The sequence below is a fragment of the Rhea americana genome, unplaced genomic scaffold (assembly GCF_003343005.1).
Source record: "Rhea americana isolate MKP2758 unplaced genomic scaffold, rheAme1 scaffold_150, whole genome shotgun sequence".
In the NCBI taxonomy this organism is placed as follows: domain Eukaryota; kingdom Metazoa; phylum Chordata; class Aves; order Rheiformes; family Rheidae; genus Rhea; species Rhea americana.
In genome coordinates, this window is record NW_028185595.1 from 46,603 (window position 1) to 65,200 (window position 18,598).

At 37.0% G+C, this 18,598-nt stretch overlaps 1 protein-coding gene across 1 annotated transcript in view; it reads right to left on the reverse strand.

Moving 5' to 3' along the window:
- RANBP17 (RAN binding protein 17) overlaps positions 1 to 18,598 on the reverse strand; it is a 161,363-nt gene that overhangs the window by 42,692 nt on the left and 100,073 nt on the right. Inside the window, exons 18-21 of the mRNA XM_085299592.1 lie at positions 18,468 to 18,576; positions 13,515 to 13,618; positions 7,263 to 7,351; positions 953 to 1,060 (exon numbers count right to left, since the gene is read on the reverse strand). Of these exons, the coding sequence (XP_085155718.1) occupies positions 953 to 1,060; positions 7,263 to 7,351; positions 13,515 to 13,618; positions 18,468 to 18,576 (410 nt within the window). The remainder of the gene's footprint in view (positions 1 to 952; positions 1,061 to 7,262; positions 7,352 to 13,514; positions 13,619 to 18,467; positions 18,577 to 18,598) is intronic.

An 18,598-nucleotide genomic window follows, 5' to 3' on the forward strand; every position in this document is an offset into this window, starting at 1 on the left:
TGACTGGGAGACAGGTCTAAACTTCATTGCACCAATTAAACTATTACAGGTTTAACTAAGCTTTTTTTTTTCCCAGACTTCAAATAGTTTTTTTTTTTCCAGACTTCTTTCCTTTGCAAGTTCAATTTGCAAGGCAAAATGAAAAATGATGAAAACACATGCTTCTCTGCTGAAAACCCTAATTACTTTGGTCATGAAGATATCTAGCAGAGAGATCATTTTAACTATCAATTTTTCATTTCAAATTCCTTCTTTTTCCTTTGGGCATTGCTCTAAATATTTCCAAGTGTAATGATAATTTCCCAAAATAAATTGTTCTTTTACTTGTGGTAAAACAGAAATTTCATTCTAACACCTGCAATGTAAAGTATTGATATCACCTCACAGAATCATTCTGAGGCCATTCGAGTGATCCCGCAGAGAAAATTTGAGATATGGGAAAAGTTACCTACAAGTTGATTAAAGATATTGCTGTTTTAGATAACATTCTTTCCTATTTTGGCTAGGAGAAGAATTAAGGAAAAAAAACTGGAAAGGGAGTTGCAGTTTTACAGGCACATACGTATGCTGCTTGGCTTACGGCAAAACTTGAGCCCCTAGCAAATCCTGAGTGCAGATTATTTTCAGATATTTGATTATAAAGTCAGCATTTATCCCTACCTAAAGCATACATTTCCACTGATTTTTATTACAAAATCACAGCAGTCTCTCAAGTGTTCTTGTAATAAATCCTTAACAATCGATTTTTTGTCTTCATTTTGGTAAAAATAATACAATGATACTGAAAGCTAAGTTCGGTTTGTAAATTTTGTTCCAAAATACAAAAGCAAATAGCACTGTTAAAGTTTGGAAAGTTAAACATCACGATGATAAGCAAAACAGGAAAAGATGGAGCAGGGAATGTATACCGTTGTCCCGCACACCGTTTATCTCATTTTCATGGGCTTCTTACCTATTTTGCATGAATTCTGCCATCAGCTTCAAGATAGGGGTTGTACACGCAGGTTCACGATACCACAATTCAATAGCTCTTTGCAGAACAGAGAGGTACGCAGGGTATCTTCAACAAAATTAGTTAAAGAATATACTGACAAAACAAAGTCTTCCAAAACAACTTCCTCTGATTTTATACTACATTGCTATACAGCTGGGCCAGACATGGAGCTCTGGCAGCTTATTCTGACAGGTACATAAAACGTGTACAAAATTACAAATTTAGGGATGTTCGTGCCCGGAAGATTAAATTCTTTGGAAACATTAATGGTTAGGTGGGAAATGGTTAATACATCGTACCTGTAACAAAGGAAAAGGAAATCCTTTGGTACCCGTGAAACTAACCTATTAGCACAGATATAAAATGAACTTTTCTTTTTATGAAGGACAAAAGTCATAAAGACCAATTTCATTTAAAAACAACAAAAATGTATACATTAGCAAATCCTGAGGCCTGAATTATCTTTGCTATGTAAATGGTGAAGACTAATTCCCTTGTATGAAGTTATTTCCAGAATACTCAGGATGAGAGTTCAGACAAACTATGTCAGGGAGAATAGCAAAGGCAGATTTCTAAGTCTCTTTCTGGAAAGCTGTTTGCTCAATATCCAAGAGATTTCAGATCTTTTAAAGCAGAATTTAAAAGAATTCAGTAAAATGGTATGTTTATTACACTCTACAACGTAATTGAAAAAAAAATTGTGAGCGATGATCAGAGTACTTGATGCAATGATTTGATACAAAACTGACCTCTGATTTTCCCAACATGCTGAAAAAAAATAGAGCTTGGTTGGATAAGAACACAAACGGGTAAAGGGAGGTGAGTTAGCACAGCTTTACTGGCAAAGAATTCAAGTGTGTTTATTACACTGAAACATGAAGTTTTAACAGTTTGCTATTAAAATATCATCTAGCTTATCTAGCCAATGGTTTCTACCAACATCACGTTTCTCATTTTTAACTTTTTTTGCTGTCATATAATTGTGCCTTATTTAACCTCGTTAGAAAAAGTGGCTATTCTTAGGAAAACGCTACTGCCTATTCAGATCATAAAGGAAACTATCTGGTATCTTACAAAGTGGAATACAGATCAAGCACTTAACACGAAGTCTCGGAATAAAGTTTGCAATGCCTAAGAGTATACGTGCTTCTAGGATAAGTAGACGTGGTTACATCTTAGTTCGATAAACCTCTTCTGGTGGATGCTAAAGCCACCAGACATGGTATGGTTGGTGAATGACAGTGCTATGGAGAAAGAAGGCATTTTGGCTACTGCTGTCTGAGATATCTAAAGATTTGTGCATTTTTGCTGTCAACTGCTCAAGACACTGGAAGTATAAATTATATACAGCAGAAGTAAACTTTTGACATGAAATAGAGTTTTAGATCTTGTCTTCTTCTCCTTTGGGGGCTTCTTTACATTTTAAATTGGACAATTTAACACCAGGTAGAGCTGGTAAATTCTACACCAGGTAGAGCTATTCAGCAATAATCCAAATCCCATTCACCTAAAATACCCTTCCAGGGCGCACATGATCCCTGTCACCTCTCTTATACCTTTATAAACTCGCTAATGCCATTTCCATTTCTTCTGAAATGGACTCCCAGTTTGGCTCACTCTCAACCAGATGATGATCAAGATGCTCAAAACACAGCAGATGTCATGTAAGGTACAGAACTGTGCTACTCCTTTCCCTGATGCTTCCTCCCTGGCCTTCTTAGTAGCCTAACATACACAACTGGGACGCGACGGGATGCTGCAAAGCCCTCTTTTAGACCTGCATGGGCTAGGAAGCAATTGCCTTTTCAGACTTTGGAGGGAAGGGAGAGTAACATGACAGCATCTCCCTACAACCAAAAGATCAGTCAGCAGTATTGAAGGTGGCCAACATATTCAATACAACTGGCTGCCTTCATTCAAAGATTTGTGCATTGACATGTAAAGGCTAGAAACCATAGTTTTATAAAAGGTAGGGTCAACAGAAAYGGTTCGACAATTCATTATTTTGTAAAAATCCAAGAAGTGAAATAAATTGGCTTTAACATACAATGTTATTTTGAAGTGACTTAAACCACAAGCTTCAATGAATCTGGCCAACGCATGAACTAAACCTGAGAAGTCAGTTTTACCATTCAAGCTGGAAGGAATACAAAGTGCCTGGTGCTGAGGTTTACATCAATACAACTAACAGTAACAGGTATTACAAACAGATTACCGATCAGATAGCCTTGTTTATGGGAAAATGTGTCCTCCTCTTCTCTTGTGATTAGGCAACTTCAATCTCTGCAGCTGTCTGATGGGTCCTTTCAAGTCTGCACTTAATTCTGAGTGCTTAAAACATGTAAACTTGTAATTTCAACTTCTTCAAAAACAAAATCATTTTGAACAAGCCATCTTAATACCACACATTGTTTTTTTTTTTTTGTGAAGAAACATGATACAACTTTGTATAAGTAAGTAACAATGGTGGTTTGGGGAAAAGATTGTTCTGTTTTTTCTAGAGTGAGTCACATCTGAAAAAGTATATACTCAGATACCCAAATATCAACGGCGATTGGAACTTTGAAATGACTACTAGACAGATCACCCCAGTGACAAACCACTTCTCTATCAACTTTGTATCTAGATATCTACATGTATAGACATTTCTATACAGGCACACAATTTCAACAATTTCATGCCCTCACACATACATACTGTGTGGCATCTGGCTGAGTGCAACCCTGAGTTAACCTAGGAATTTAATCCTTGCAGCCCATTTTCTTATTGCAACTTCTCTGCTTTACAGACAACAAAAGCCTTTAAATACTGACAGCCAACTAGATGCAACAGAGAAAAAATTGCCTGTGGGTTACTATCTAAGTAACAAAAAGGTGACTATTGCCTTGAACTCGTAACTGAATCTCAGTGGACATACCTGACTGCAAAGACCAAGGATCTGAGACTTCAGCCTGACATTAGCACAGTAGAAAACWGATTAAACATTCAACATTTTACCCAAGTAGTCTTGGAGTAAACAGTAGAATGAAATATGAGTAGAATGATCACTGTAAATAAAAACAGATTTTGCTTCTACTCAAACTGGCATACGTTTTTTTGAGGTCACACCTGCATGTTCGCAACTGACCTACAAATTACAGAGACCGCATTTTGTGAATACAAAAGGCGAATAAACTTTCCAAAGCTGCGGTACTGGAATCATCATTGACAGGTTGACATACCAATATTTCAGGAAGAATAAATGACTTTCATATCCAAGGGATTTTTTGTTTTTGTTTTGTTTGTATGCTTTTCTTCATCTTTCATTAGTAGAACACTTTGGGAAGATGCTATACTTAACATCTGAAACTGCTTAAAATATTTGGAAATATTTTAATGAAGTTTTTTGAGACATCACCTAATACAACTTTAAAACAAATTTTACTATTATTATAAGTATTTTCTCTTCAACCCTTGCCAGAGGAAAACTATAAATCTTGTCTCAGCTGAATGAACACCATTTATCATATTCATTTTCTTGTCAATACAATTATGAAAAGCCTTTGGCCTTTTTCCAAGGAGCCTGATTTGCTAGGGAAACTCAATTAGTATAAGCAAGCCTGCTACAAAACAGCCCTATTTGGCAATCTAGCGCAGCTTCAGCATACCTGACAATTCACCTCTAAACCACGATCCTAGTATCTCTTTCATAATGGTAAAAGAGGGGATACAACAGCTTAAAATAAAAAAAATGACTTACAGCAAATCATTTCTGCTCGTTTTTGCCATCTGCTGGACAAAACTTAAATTCCAAACACTTGGGTCAGTAGTGGAGTAAAGTGGAATCTCTCTCTCTCCTGAGAGATCAGAGTGCAATTTGTTTTGTTATGGCAGAGATTTCAAGATCACTTGAAAAGTTTATCAGTATGTTCTTCTACCACTGATTTACAAGTGACAATTTCTAATAACTATCTTCACTACAGAATAAACATCACTCTATAGTATTAAAAGCTCAGCTTTTTATCATTTGTCTCTTTGTATTGCTTAGGTATTTAGCAAATACAAGTTACGTAAATCAGATTTATTTCTGCTAATATTCTGTATTTGCTATTCTCAGTACTGAAATCGTAGGGCTTCAAATATTACAGAAAAAAATGTTTGAAAAAACATATTTTCTTTGGTATTAAAACCAATTTTAAGTTTCTGATGCTATATTTAATACTACAAAAAAAAGTGTTAATCGAGGACACATAAACAGTACAATAAAGCAGTATTTGACACTCCCCTCCTTCTAGCTCTTCCCCTCCCATTTACCTTTCTGTCTTTATATACAGTAAATACAAGCTGCGATAATAGCAGCTTATTGTACTATAATGCTCTGGATCAATACCTGGATGAAGCTGAACTCAGCCAAATGAGGTGAAATCCACTGAGCAGAAGCATGCACTTATTCTTTATAGCCAAAGGTGATAAGGAAAGAATTTCTGAACCTGTGCACGGGAAACAAAACTGAGAAAGTCTGATCTTTGGGTGGATTAATTACAAAAAAAATACATTTTCATCTATTTTTATTGTTAATATAGAATAACAAAGTGCAAAAGTTGGAGGCTGGCTAATTTTTTTAATAGAATTAATTAATAAGATGGAAGTAATAAATGATTAAAAAAGAAATCAGGAAAGGGTCCTGAGGAATAGATATCCTGGATCTACGCCTAAGAAACCCCTCCATGGGTTTGAATCCATTTCTTTCAAATGGAGAGGAGGTCAGTCACTGTTATTTCTCCTCCAGCAACTGAAATTTGTGGTTCTGCACAGAAGATGAGGCAYGACACCCTTAGTAGGAAAAAAAAAGTAAAATGAATTTGAAACGTAAGCAATCCTGATCTATTTTCATTATCTAGGCCAAATTAAATAAACTACTTTCACACATCTTCCAGGTTTTATTATTAATTTTTAGAGAAACACAAGTACAGACAGTACTAATAAAGTTAAACCTACCCYAATGGTGCCCACTAACAAATGAGATCCTAATTCACAGTGTGATTTCAGCATATCTTTTCTCCAGTCCTCTAAAACTGAAACTAAGCGATATTTCCCACTAATTCTACGGGAAATTAAGGCTATACAGTTTTTTTTTTTTTTTTGGACTTTCTTCCTCTAAGCTGAGTCACGCAATCAGAGCCTGCACCGGGACTGAGCCACCCGCAGGCTTGCGAAGTGCTGGAAACGGGCTTAGCTGCACGGTCCCACCACCCGCGGGYGGCTCGCAGCGCGGGGCAGCCTCTGCGGTACGGCCCTGCGGGCTGCTCGGGGTAGTTTTCTCATCGCAAGGCTACGCGGACACACGCTTCCTTCTGCTCCAGAGGTATTATTAGCAAACAGTTGACTTTCACTATCGGCTTAAAATAAAAATATTTTTAAAAGTTTGATTTCTAATGAAGCATCCAACTGTACTTGTATGTTATCTTTTCTGTCCATAAAACAAACAAACATACAACTGACAGCTTTGGGAGACCTAAATTATAAAACCACTATTTTCATATTTCTTTCATTGTATGTTTCATAGCTTATTACTAACATAACTCTGGGCCTGAAAAGAGAAAATTATAGCTACCGTACTCAGAAAAATATAAAATATTTTTCTACAGCATTAAGAAAATATTCATGAGTATTACTGTGTTCCTTGGCATACCAGGAAAAACGTACACAATACTGGAAAGCAAACTCAGTCTCCTTACTATTACTTACCAYGGAAAACTACAATCTAAAGATTTTGATTTTGTTTTCCGAGGCTGCCCATTTTCTGCTGATCAGGATGACTGCAGGTGTTGCGATATTAATAAAGTTGACATAAATAGAAAGTAACTGACTAAATTAAAGACATGRTTCACACCAGAAAGACAAATCTCCCCGGATAGCACTTTTTTTTTTTAAAAAAAACACTTTTGATGTTGAACCAAATGTAGGTACATTGCGTTTTGAATCAAAGATGCAGCTTTTCTTTTTAATTATCATCTTTTTAATCAAAACGTTACGCACTCATGGGTGGGGGGAAACTGTTTGGATATGTTTGCTAGATTATTAGTGTGACACACCAGAAAAGTGACCTCTCYGCGGTCCTTCCCGGCTAACTGCACGGTTGCCATTGTGCTGTAATTTTAGCTGATTACACATTAGTTCATTTAGCTTTGTTTCCTCTTCCCCGCTGTGCCATCCTATTAAACTAATGCAAGGGGCCTGGTGTCCCTCTGTGCACAGAGCTGGTATTGTCACCGGGTAATAAGGATACATCCAGTCAAACAGCATGGTGTAGCTGGTCTTTGTGTTCAGCGCAAAGGCAATCCCTCGAAGGTCTCTTGCCAGCCCGATCAACATACGCTGTCAGTGGGGAAGAGACACAGTAATTGATTTTCACGTTAGCACAGAGCAGATGGAGTAATAATCAGCCAATAATGACCACATATCTGATTTTGATTCATTAGTTTAAATGTCTCGCTCAAGCCCTCTTCCATAGAGACACAAAGATTCTTTTAACAACCAGGGTTTCCACGAGTTTTGCAGTGGTAGCACTAGCAAAACGCTTTGGAAATGCTTTTGATTATTCAATATACACTACTAATGAATAATGCAAATTAAAACGTAATATATGAATACTGCATATTAAAGTTTAAAAGTGCTTCCTGGATTAATATATCAAAAGCAACAATAACAATAAAATGTGAATTTAAGTTTGTAATATTTTAAATGMGGTGTAAGGCTAATTGATACTCAGAAGCTACAATTAAGATTACACTGAGATCCCTATTGTACTGTTATTTTCGTACACTTTTTTTTTTTTTAAGTCATTTTCCAAGGTAGGTTTCTTCAAAAAATGRCTTTATTTTTTTTTATTAACAGAAGACCATGAAAATCTCTTTATCTATATTAATTCCAAGATGAAAACATGTTTTTTTCTTAAATGACTGAAAAATGGGTTCAGAATCCTTCAAGCTCTAAAGTAAATAATGTTTTATATATAGATAATTAGCCCTTACTTAAGAGCTGTTTCAGGAAAATKAACAGAAATCAGTAAAAATACCAAACCACTAGCAAGAAAAAAATATTCAAAAAAAGAGAAACTTTGCAATATATTTAGGCCTAAGTATTATTTTTTTTGGACAACTAAGTAGTATAAATAAAATTTATCCATGTGGTACAGCTGGGGTTTGCCCTTTTTTCATTATGAAATACCACAGTATTGCAGAGGCTGGTAAAAAACAAAACAGAAGCATGGCATAGAGCACATACATAGAAAACTTTCAGATATATAGCATTTGGGGATAATGTAATATTTTTAGGTCGAGGAATGTGAAAGGTAAGATTCATATACTAACTTTAATTGATCACAYAAAAATTTGATCACATAAAAATTATGGCTGATTCCTTGATAAACTGTTAAATGTACCCTTACAACAAGGGCTCATTTCTACTTTTCACATGCAGACACATTAGTTCAAGGGACTTGAATGCACATAGATTTATCTGAGAATAAATTGGATTTGCTATCAAACACTGGTGAGATTGCTAGGAAYATTTTAATATTTGCATTTCCGTTCTGTTGTGCAGTGAAATGGCCTGAACTTGCAAGATGCTCAGAGGTCTCAACTCTCATTAACTTTAATGGGACTTTGAAACCACCAGAGAGGAAGTGTTCAATACAGAGAGGATGGGATATACAACTGTAACCTTATATTCATCTATACTTCTATACTTCATATATTTCGTCCACACAGAAAATAACTATTTAGCAGATACATTGGCCAAAAGTTAAAAAAACAAAAAAAAACAAGACAAAACAAAACAAAACAAAAATCTAAGAGCCAGGCAATAACATTTTATACTTCTTTGGGAAGGGATGCCAAGATGCAACACTACACATACCTATGTGTGTGTGTATGTACATACGTATATGTACACACACATATATGTGTATACACATATATACACACAAGGCAGATGAAGAGAAATCTTTCCAGACTGCTCACGGTTCTCCAGGTACGGCAAAGGACACAAGCGGGACTGCAGAGACGAGGCTGGAGCCAGGGAGCTGCAGCTCCYGGGCAGGAATGAACTTGCTTTTGGTTGAGGATGTCCTCAGAGAGAAGAAACCCACCATCTTACTGTGGCCTCTAGAACAGCCAAGCAACCAAATGCATATTCCTCTAACACGCTTATTTTTTTCTTCAAAGAAACAACCGGTAGTAAGAAAACATTCTTCTGCAAATGCATGTAGGAAACGGTTTAGTTGTGAGACTTTAAAAACTACTCAATAAAAGCGGACGTGCGACCTTCTTTAAGCCGTGGTCCCAGACCTTGCGGGAACCTACACAAGCACCAGGTCATGTCAGACACCGTTTGAGTATGAAAGTCCAGAGAAAGAAGACCAACTATTGCATTAACTAGATTTCTTGGTCTACATTCTTTAATTTCTGATATTTTTATTAGAACACTTAATGAGAACTACTAATGGCACTACTCTTAAGAAACAAACTCGCTCTATAAAGCTCCGTAATGCTCTTGCCCCGKGAAATCCCAGTGAGCTCGGCGAGGTGGATGTTATCCGCTGGAACTCAGCTTCAGGAAACAACGCAAGCTCCCAACAGCRGATACAACGCTACGATACCCCGAGATAAACTCCGCTCTGTCTAAGTCGCTGGTAAAACAAAATAATTTTAATTCCAATAGGAGCCAAAATCACGCCAGGTATCATGCTTGCTCAAATCACATTTAACAAGAGCTGACGGAAGAAATACTGAACTCCTGAGACGTTCAGGTTTATTAGCCCACTATGTGGTTTCAAACAGCACCTACGTGCATAAAAATTATTAACGATAAACAGTATTACACACTTGTACATCTACTTTTAAGCCATCCCCCTGCGGGGTTCAAAGCGCCTTGCGAACTTAGCAGAGTAATTTGAATAATGCATTAAGCCACTGCTTCATTCACAAGCGAAGAGCAGCCACGTCCRGGGCAAAGGGAGAGCTGACGGCAGCACCAGCAACGCCCTGCAACGACTGAGATCGGAGGCAAAGAGCAGCGAACGCGCAAAAGCCGGCGAGGGGAGCCCGTCGGGGCGCGAGGCTTCACGCACGCCCTTCCTCCCAAACGGGGCCACTCGGTCCAGCGCCACAAGGCCCTTCCCCGGACCTCAGGGCGGCAGGCCTCCTTCAGGCTCATTACAATAAACCCATTTGGAGAAACGTTGCTATTTGGGTCTAAATATTTGCGGGGGGAGTAAAAAAACCAAATCCCCCCCCCCCGCAACAGTAACCCAGGCCTGCGACTTGCCACCGCGGGCCTGGCGCAAGCCAAGCCAGGCGGAGCCTGACAGACCCTTAACTGTAGTGGCACTACCGGTTGCAGCCAGAATATTACCCTCATAATTCTACGATATAATAACAACAGAGGGGGAAGAGGGAAAAAAAAAAGGTGAGGGGGGTCATTGCGCTTTGTCTTCAGAATTAAGATGGCTGTCTTCATCCTTACAGCATACTCTTAATTCTGGAGACACGTCTTAATAACCTCTAAATAGTTCCAACAAAAGAGCCGTGTCAGAGGAATGAGCAGGCCCCAAGGTGTTTCAACTGGAGTGTTTTCATCTGCCTTTATTGCTCTATCCCTCTCCAGAATTAAGGCAATAACCTGTGATAAATTATTCAGGAACTGCTACAGGGATCAAAGCAAAATCATTCTGTTAAAGTGCTGTTTGCAACATTTGGCACTTAGTGTGAAAACTTTTAATGTGTGCAAGCTGAAAATCAAGGATTTTAAATAATTTAACAGCACGGAGTTTCTACAAACCAGCTAAAGATAGCATGTTGCTATTTAACTGCTTTTCCCTCCGATACTTCTTTTTGTGCGTTTTTATCTAACCTAATGACGTCATGCAAAGTCTCCTAAGATGCAAGCCAGCCGGGTGATACGTTAGCGAATGGATCGTCAGGGCAAACCAGAAATTCAGAGGAAAAAAAAAAAAAGAGAGAACCACACACTCTTTTTAATATTAGACATTTTTCCTATTTGTATARAAAAGTGAGGAAGGAAGCAGGAGAAAAAGAAAAGTGCATAATAATTACTTAAGCCAGTTATATTTGATCTCACTGGAAAAGAAACCTAAGCATATATTTTGTATGCAGATTTGATGATTATAAATGTGTTTAAAAAATGAAAGAGTTCCCTTGTTGTGATTGTTTTTCAATGGCTTATTTCAGAAACATTTTAAAAGCCCTCAAAACTCCCCAAACTAGCCAGTTAGAAWGTCCTAGTAAAAACCACAAATTAAATGAATTTGGCAGTCCTGGACCATTTTCATAGCGATATTTTAACAGTGTCATTTCCCTGTGGATCAGAATACTAAACATTTTATTGAAGAACTGAACTGTTTTTGTTTTCAGCACTTGCAAAATGAAGTACCTGAAAGCACTTCTGCACGTATTATTTATTCATCATGATAGAAAAACAGCTTAACCTAATAAATTACCTTTAAGAGAATTTAGAGCAAAAGTTTTGTTTATGATAAAGCAACAGATTTAGTTCTTTATCAGTAGCTTAAAGCACCAAGTTTTCCTTATACAAATTAGACAGATGGTGCTTACAGTAGAATTTACTAAAGGTCTGTCACAACAAATGCAGCCAAGCTGCATATTTAATCACTGCAGAACCTTGTCTACCTGCAGCTGCCAACTGCTAATCCAATTTCCCTGATAAATGTGGCAAGAGACACGATCAGCAATAAAGAGCATCTAACTCCATTTTCCTGCAGGGCGTCTTTTGATGAACATTTAGGACGGAAGCACGGAGTGCACTGTGTGGCCCTGGCTTGTGGCAGCTGCATGCATTTTGAAGACACAGTTCTCAGGTTACTCACTTAATTCTGCCACTATCATTATGTTGCTATTGATCTCAGTAGCTCTTGTCTACACAGCATTACTCTAGATGAAGCGGAATCAGGCAGTTATCATGCATCAAACTTGCTCAAAAGCCTGGAGATTTCCCCTTAATTACTTGTGATTTTATTTGCAAATACCGTTAAAGTGTAATCAAGCAGTCACTTTCCAGGGTCGTTAAGAACTTGCTAGTTTAGGAATATATCACTGGCACTCCATTAAAATTTCTCTGCTACGATGGTTTCAAGCAAACGAGACAAGACAACAGCAAAATAATCTTAGCAGAACTGATTCCTCACATGAGGTAAATATAATTTCTGATTGAAGGATAATTCTATCAAATTACCTTTTTGGTCTAATTTTAAAATTTATAACTTGAAAATATAAAAGATGAACCCTGCAGAGACGAACTATGTCTATTAAGTAAGCAAGAAGTAGAGAAAAAATTAAATACATAAAGCAATAACAAATATAGAAACCTGAGTAAGCAATTGTTGAAATAAGCCAAAGTAGTACCTTTTTCATATATTAACTTAATTCAAGTAATTACTGTGAGCTAGGCATCTTCTGGTAATGTCAGAGATGTATTGCAGATAAATTATATATTAAATATTTTTAGTACATCTGCTTATTTTCTTAAGAATGAGAATGGATAAGAAATGATGATGTAGTATTTAAGTTTCCATCATATTTCAAAAGAGCAAATTAAACATCACTGTTAGGGCTTCCAAATTACCTTGCGTAGCCGAAGCGAGCACTCCAGTGTGCACTCTTAACTGCTTATTCAGTACCAGGAAAAGGGGATCTCTTTAATGCAATGCTGCTCTAATGTATTATCATCCCTGATGATGCGGCTTCTATCTAGCAAGTCTTTTTCTTCCCTAAAATATACTGTTGTTTTGACACAAACAGCTTGCTACACTTAAGGATTTTACTAATAAAACATAATGTTGTGTTAGATATTATGACTGTTGCCACAGCTGAACTGACTTGTCAAATCAATCCTAATATGGCTCCCACAGGCACATAAAAACCTTATTTAGCTATCAGTTATCCTAATCACTTTGTTCAGTTTAAGGATGCAATACTTCAAGACCAGTTCCTATTTATACATATATGCCCAGCCATTTAATAAAGTCTTGATTTATATAATAAATTCTTGTTTGAAAAAATACTTTAAAGCAGCAGTGTTTTATCAAGTGTGTTACAACATGTCTCCTTATACCCCCAAATAAATATGTTAATGTATACAAACAGGACAGTTGCATGGAAAAGAGGAATACTGCATACGAAACAGACCCACTACCATTGAAGAAAAAATTGCCCCTTTGATTATAAATGGGGCTCAAATGAGTGCAACTGATCTGTAAAGCCACTGAAAAATCTCAAGGCCTTTATCAAGTAATTGTACGAGGTTTATTTTGGAATAGTCATTCATAGCTGTTGTACCTCTGCTATCTACAGTCCTAAATTTACACATGCATACACCCATATATTTATACATGTCAAGAGAGACAGATAGACAGAAGAGGAATAGCAATTCTAAATGCCTGCCCACTGTTAATGTTTCCCGTAAGTAATAAGTTGTTCCCCTATCACTGAAATAAACTTACCTTTGCCTCTTCTTGTTCAAAACTACTGTTGAATATCCGAGTCACGCTTTCAAACGAAACTGTGAGGGGGAGCATGAAATTCTCAAACTCATCCTCATCTTCACCTACAGGGAAACAAACCAGAACAACCCCACAAAAACATGATTCACACCGTTGCTCAGTATGGTCAGGCTCTGAGGTTTTCACAGAAAAATCTCACTGACATCATGGGAACTTTCACTAAAACCTACAGGAAAAAAAAAAGAGGTCTGAAGTATTTTTACTGTGCTATAAACAACCAAGATAAATTCTTCACTACAAGCAACTTGTATCCGAGACCAGACAGTGTGTGTTCCGCATCTTCCTCTTTTTCATATTTTTGCTTTCTCTGCTCTTCTGATAACATTTGTTCAACACCCTAGAAGAATATCCATGTTAGAAAATCAAGACTCAACAGTTAGGAAATACCAGAATTAAGACTGCAACAATAAATGAAACCCTTTCACATGTATCCTTTGTGCACAACATTTCAATCACAATCTTTTATGATCACATGCTTTTTTTTCTACCTCCTGCCTATTTAGCATGCAGGTTGAAGCCACTCTAGAGATAAAGCAGGACTATGTAAGGGTTATTTGTATAATATTGCTGTGTCACTTGTTCTAGAGGACTGAATTTAGAATAAATGAAGCAAGATATACACAATGAAAAAAATTTTGTTTTCATTGTAAAGCAGCTGAAAGATAACCTGGAAGACCGGATTTTTCTTTCCCCTGACAAGATGTTGAATAAGTAACTATATAAAAAAAAAAAAAAAAAAAAAAAGAAAGAAAGAAAAAAAAAGCAAACTTCTTCCAGGTGGCAATTATGCAGGGATAGGTACTCATACTACTTATCCTTAGGCCCTTAGCCACCGTAGCTAGCCTCTCACATGCAGATTCCTCTAGAGGGTAATTCAGAGCACAAACTTAATTTATGTTTTTTGAAGAGCTCTTTGTTATAGGGCTTCTCTCCCTCTCTCTTCATTGGCAAGTGAAGTCTGGGATAGCACACTGGAGAAATAGTTCTGCACATTCTCTCCTCAGCATCTGTAACTAGCTGGTGTCGAAGACACAGCTCTGGACTAGACTGCTCTTGGATCCAACACAGTATGACCATTCCCATGCCCTGATTCCCAAAGATTCTCTTATTTCTGCATGGTTATTCCCTGGATTATAGGTCTGGTACATTCTGGCTAGATAAACAGAATTGCTGAGCACGCTAGAGTTGGAACTTGAAGTTAGCAGGAGCCTTTTGTGTGTCTCGTTGTGMAACGTTAGCGTTAAGTTTTACAATTTAGTCTCTGCATCTCACATAGCCACTTGTAAAATGGGCATAATTCCAGCTTCTTACCTCATAGGATACTGCAAAGAGCAAACCACTACTATTTTTGAGTCATCTTATACAATGATAAGGAAGACAGAAAAGGCCAGTAAAATAAAAGAAACAACTGTGACCCTGTCATTAAAGACTGCCTCATGACAATGTAAACATTTACAATGGAGAGGAAATTAAAATTGCACAGACAATCCCAATTACAGTATTTCCTGAATTCAGAATATTTGGCTTTGTGACCTTAATTGCTTCTTTTTAATATAGGCCTTTTGCACCTTATTTTCCAGATTCTGCTTGAGAGCAAATGAAACGCCTTCCCTTACTGCTACTATRCTGGTTAACAAGAACATCGGAGCCTTCAAATCACAATCTGTGCTCAATGTGTTCGCGATACATTATTTTCTAATTCTGTAATTTTCTATTTCTACAAATATTGATTAACAGCTGTTTTTCTTTTATTGATTAACAGCTCTTTTTCTTTTTNAAAAAAAAGGGACTAATCATTTAGATAGAGCCCTGTGGTGGTACCGTCCCATGCTGAGGTAGAGTGTGAGAGAAGTCACTTGCATACTGCTCTGAGCAGGATCAGGCCTCACTTGCCACTTATACAGTGCTCAGGAGAAACATAAATTACGTTTTTAAAAACAATACTCCATCTCATATGGCATACTGCTTATCATTAGAAGACAACTTCCACAAAGATACATGTATGCATCCAAACTGAGGTTGAATCCTTCCTGAAGGTGAAATCTCCGGCATATCTAATTAAAATGTTGAGAGGAAGAAAAGAACTACCAGAATGTCCACCAGCTGATAGGAATCATCACTTCTATAATAAAACACCTAGTTCTGGAAATGGCGTGGGGAGAGATCCTTTCTATTTTTTTATTTTTGTTTTAAAATAAGAAAATTTAAAATTCAGCGCAGGCAGTCAAGACAGAGAGACAGTTATATCCCTACACAGCATTGCACTATTTACCAAACATTTTTCAAGTTTTAAAAAGCCATATAGAAGTTAGTACATACACAACCACATCACAAACACTGCCGTATTTATGAGAAAAGGAAGAAAGTACCCAGAGCAAACCCACCGCAGTAAATTTTTCATTTGCTTTAATTCATACTGCACAAACATATCCTCTCTCTGACTCCTGAATGAAACGAGAAGCTCTGCTTGTGCGTTACGGTAGATTTGCGTGTGCCTTACAGCACAAGTGTTTAAAACTTGCTTCACTTGGGCAGACCTGGCAGTAAGCACGACTGCAAATGCCTGCAGGTACAGGGCACTGACAACTCCAGCACAATACCTCCTGCAGGCGTTTTCTACACCTTACATCTACTGCTCTTGGTAGTGCAGAAAAGAAAAAAAAATATATATATTAAAATATATGAAACCCAATAATAACTCTTCTCTAAAGAAAACATTTACTGCTACTCTTGCATTAATTTTGGTTTCTACACACTTTATACAAATGAATATTCAGTTTACTTTAGAACACTTGGATTATGGACCAGGTGGGCAACATGGTGCAATTCTAAATGCCAAAAAAATCATTTTCATTAAAAATGCAACTCAGGGTATATAAAAAATTTGAAGTCTAATCTTATTCAAATAACATTAAAATTATTAAATAGAAATCAAAGTGCATTTTGAAGCAAATACCAATTAACATACTGCTGGTCTTCCTATAATGGTTTGATTTTGCCAGTTACTCCAAAAGCATATTGTTTAAAATGCAAACATTCTGAATTCACCGTATTCAACTAATCTCCAAAAATTTTTCTATATCGATTTCTTAAAAGATCACCTCTCAAATTACTAATAAAATTTACTTTAATTTTATTTCCATGTAAATTATTTAAATATATGATTCACATGAAAGGATTTCATATAAAGCTTTTCTTCATTTAATTAAAATAACGGAGAAGACAATTGGTACAATATTCTTTCATCTAAAAATGCTGATTTGAACAGTTTGAAAATATCTTTTGATTTGTAAGGTAAGAATATTGTCATTTAATACTTGCACAAACACATGGAAAGAACAATTCATGTGTACTTTAATTAGATCTTAAAATGTAACTTCTACCTGTTTGTTTCTCTAGATGTGTTTTTCTATTAGCTCAAACACAAACTTATTCGAATAGGAACACAAAGGACAACAACCAAAACATTAATGCATGTTTTTTCCAGATACCCCTAATAATTTTGGGTGTTCTAGAGCTGTTAATCCAGAGGAATCACAACGATCTCGATGAATTCGTAGCCAATCACGTCACATGCCTGTATTTCGTTTGTCTGACATATATTTACACAACCTCTCTTTTGAAATTTAATTTTTTAACACTTGTGATCTTGTTTTTACCAAATCTACTTTTTCCTATAGGAAAAGGTACTGAAATTGCATATGCAACCTACTTTACATTAAAAAAAGTGTACCGACTGCTTAAATGACATGACACTGAGCCAGTACGGAAAGTGCTTTAACTGCAAGTAAAGGTAGGTCCAGCTCACAGTTGCTATTCTTTAAGAAACAGCTGACGAATACCACTTGGTCTTGTCTCCAACTCCACTCTTCTTAGCACTGTGCAGCAGCAGACAGCACAGGCACTCGCTATCAGCAAAGCTGTATTAACTACTCTTTACTTATGCCTTTCTGGGTCACTCTTTTGTGTATAAGCTCCATAATTAAGCCCTTGTACAAGGTTGAAAATCAGCGCACGTGCTCCTACGACAAAGATTTTTCTTCTTACTTTCTGGAAGCCTCCAGCAGTGGTCCCTGTTCAGAACACCTACAGGCATCCGTCCTTATGTGAGGACACAACTCCGAGTCTGGCCTCTGATCAGAACAGGGGCTCAATTTCAGACAATCTTCAACATGAGCTTTTTGTTTAACACGCAATTTGTTTCCGTGTTCATTCTGACAAGCCAAGCCTTCCCCACTTCAGCAGTGAAGAGCTATGCATGCAGTCGCAGTTCTGGATTTTACTCTGATAGCCAAATGCAATGCTTAGCTTTGTAGTGACTTAGTCCTGTATCACGTCTACCTATAAAGTACGTACATACCCTTATAGGTATGTGTGACCTCACTGGTTTCAAAAGGACGACAACTCAGAAGGCAACCCCAAGTGCATGTTTAACTATTGCTGGTAGAACTGCAAAATTCCAGTAAATGTTCTTACCAAAACTCTGGAGCTCTTTGTGTATTGCGAACTTGCACGAAGAAGTGAAATAAAAGCAACTTTCTACTAGAAACTGGAAGGCTGACAAAAATCAGTAATGTCATCTGGAAACCTAAAGCTCTTGTTCAGACACTTTTGCTGTAAATACCTCATATGTCGTACAAAAAGCACTTCTGTGCAGAAAAATCAACGTGTCTTGCTTATTTCCACAAGAGATGGCAGCAAACAAATAGATTGCTATTGCTCAATCCTCCAAAGCCCTCAGAAGTTGATAGGCGGTGATTTAAAAGTCACCCATAATAGATTTACTGTAGAATTAAACTGCTGTTTTAAATGTAATAAATTAATGTTTCAAAGTTAAACACATTTAAAATTTATAATAGTGCAAAAGACAGCCAGCTGTCTTGTGGACCTTACCTAGATCTACCATGAGAAGACGAGTGAGAGCAGTGTAGAACGTTGTTCGGCACCTCAGGTCACTCAGATTGTAATTATCAMTGATGCCCAAAAAAGGGAAATGCTTGCTCTGTTGAAACACAAGTGTATGA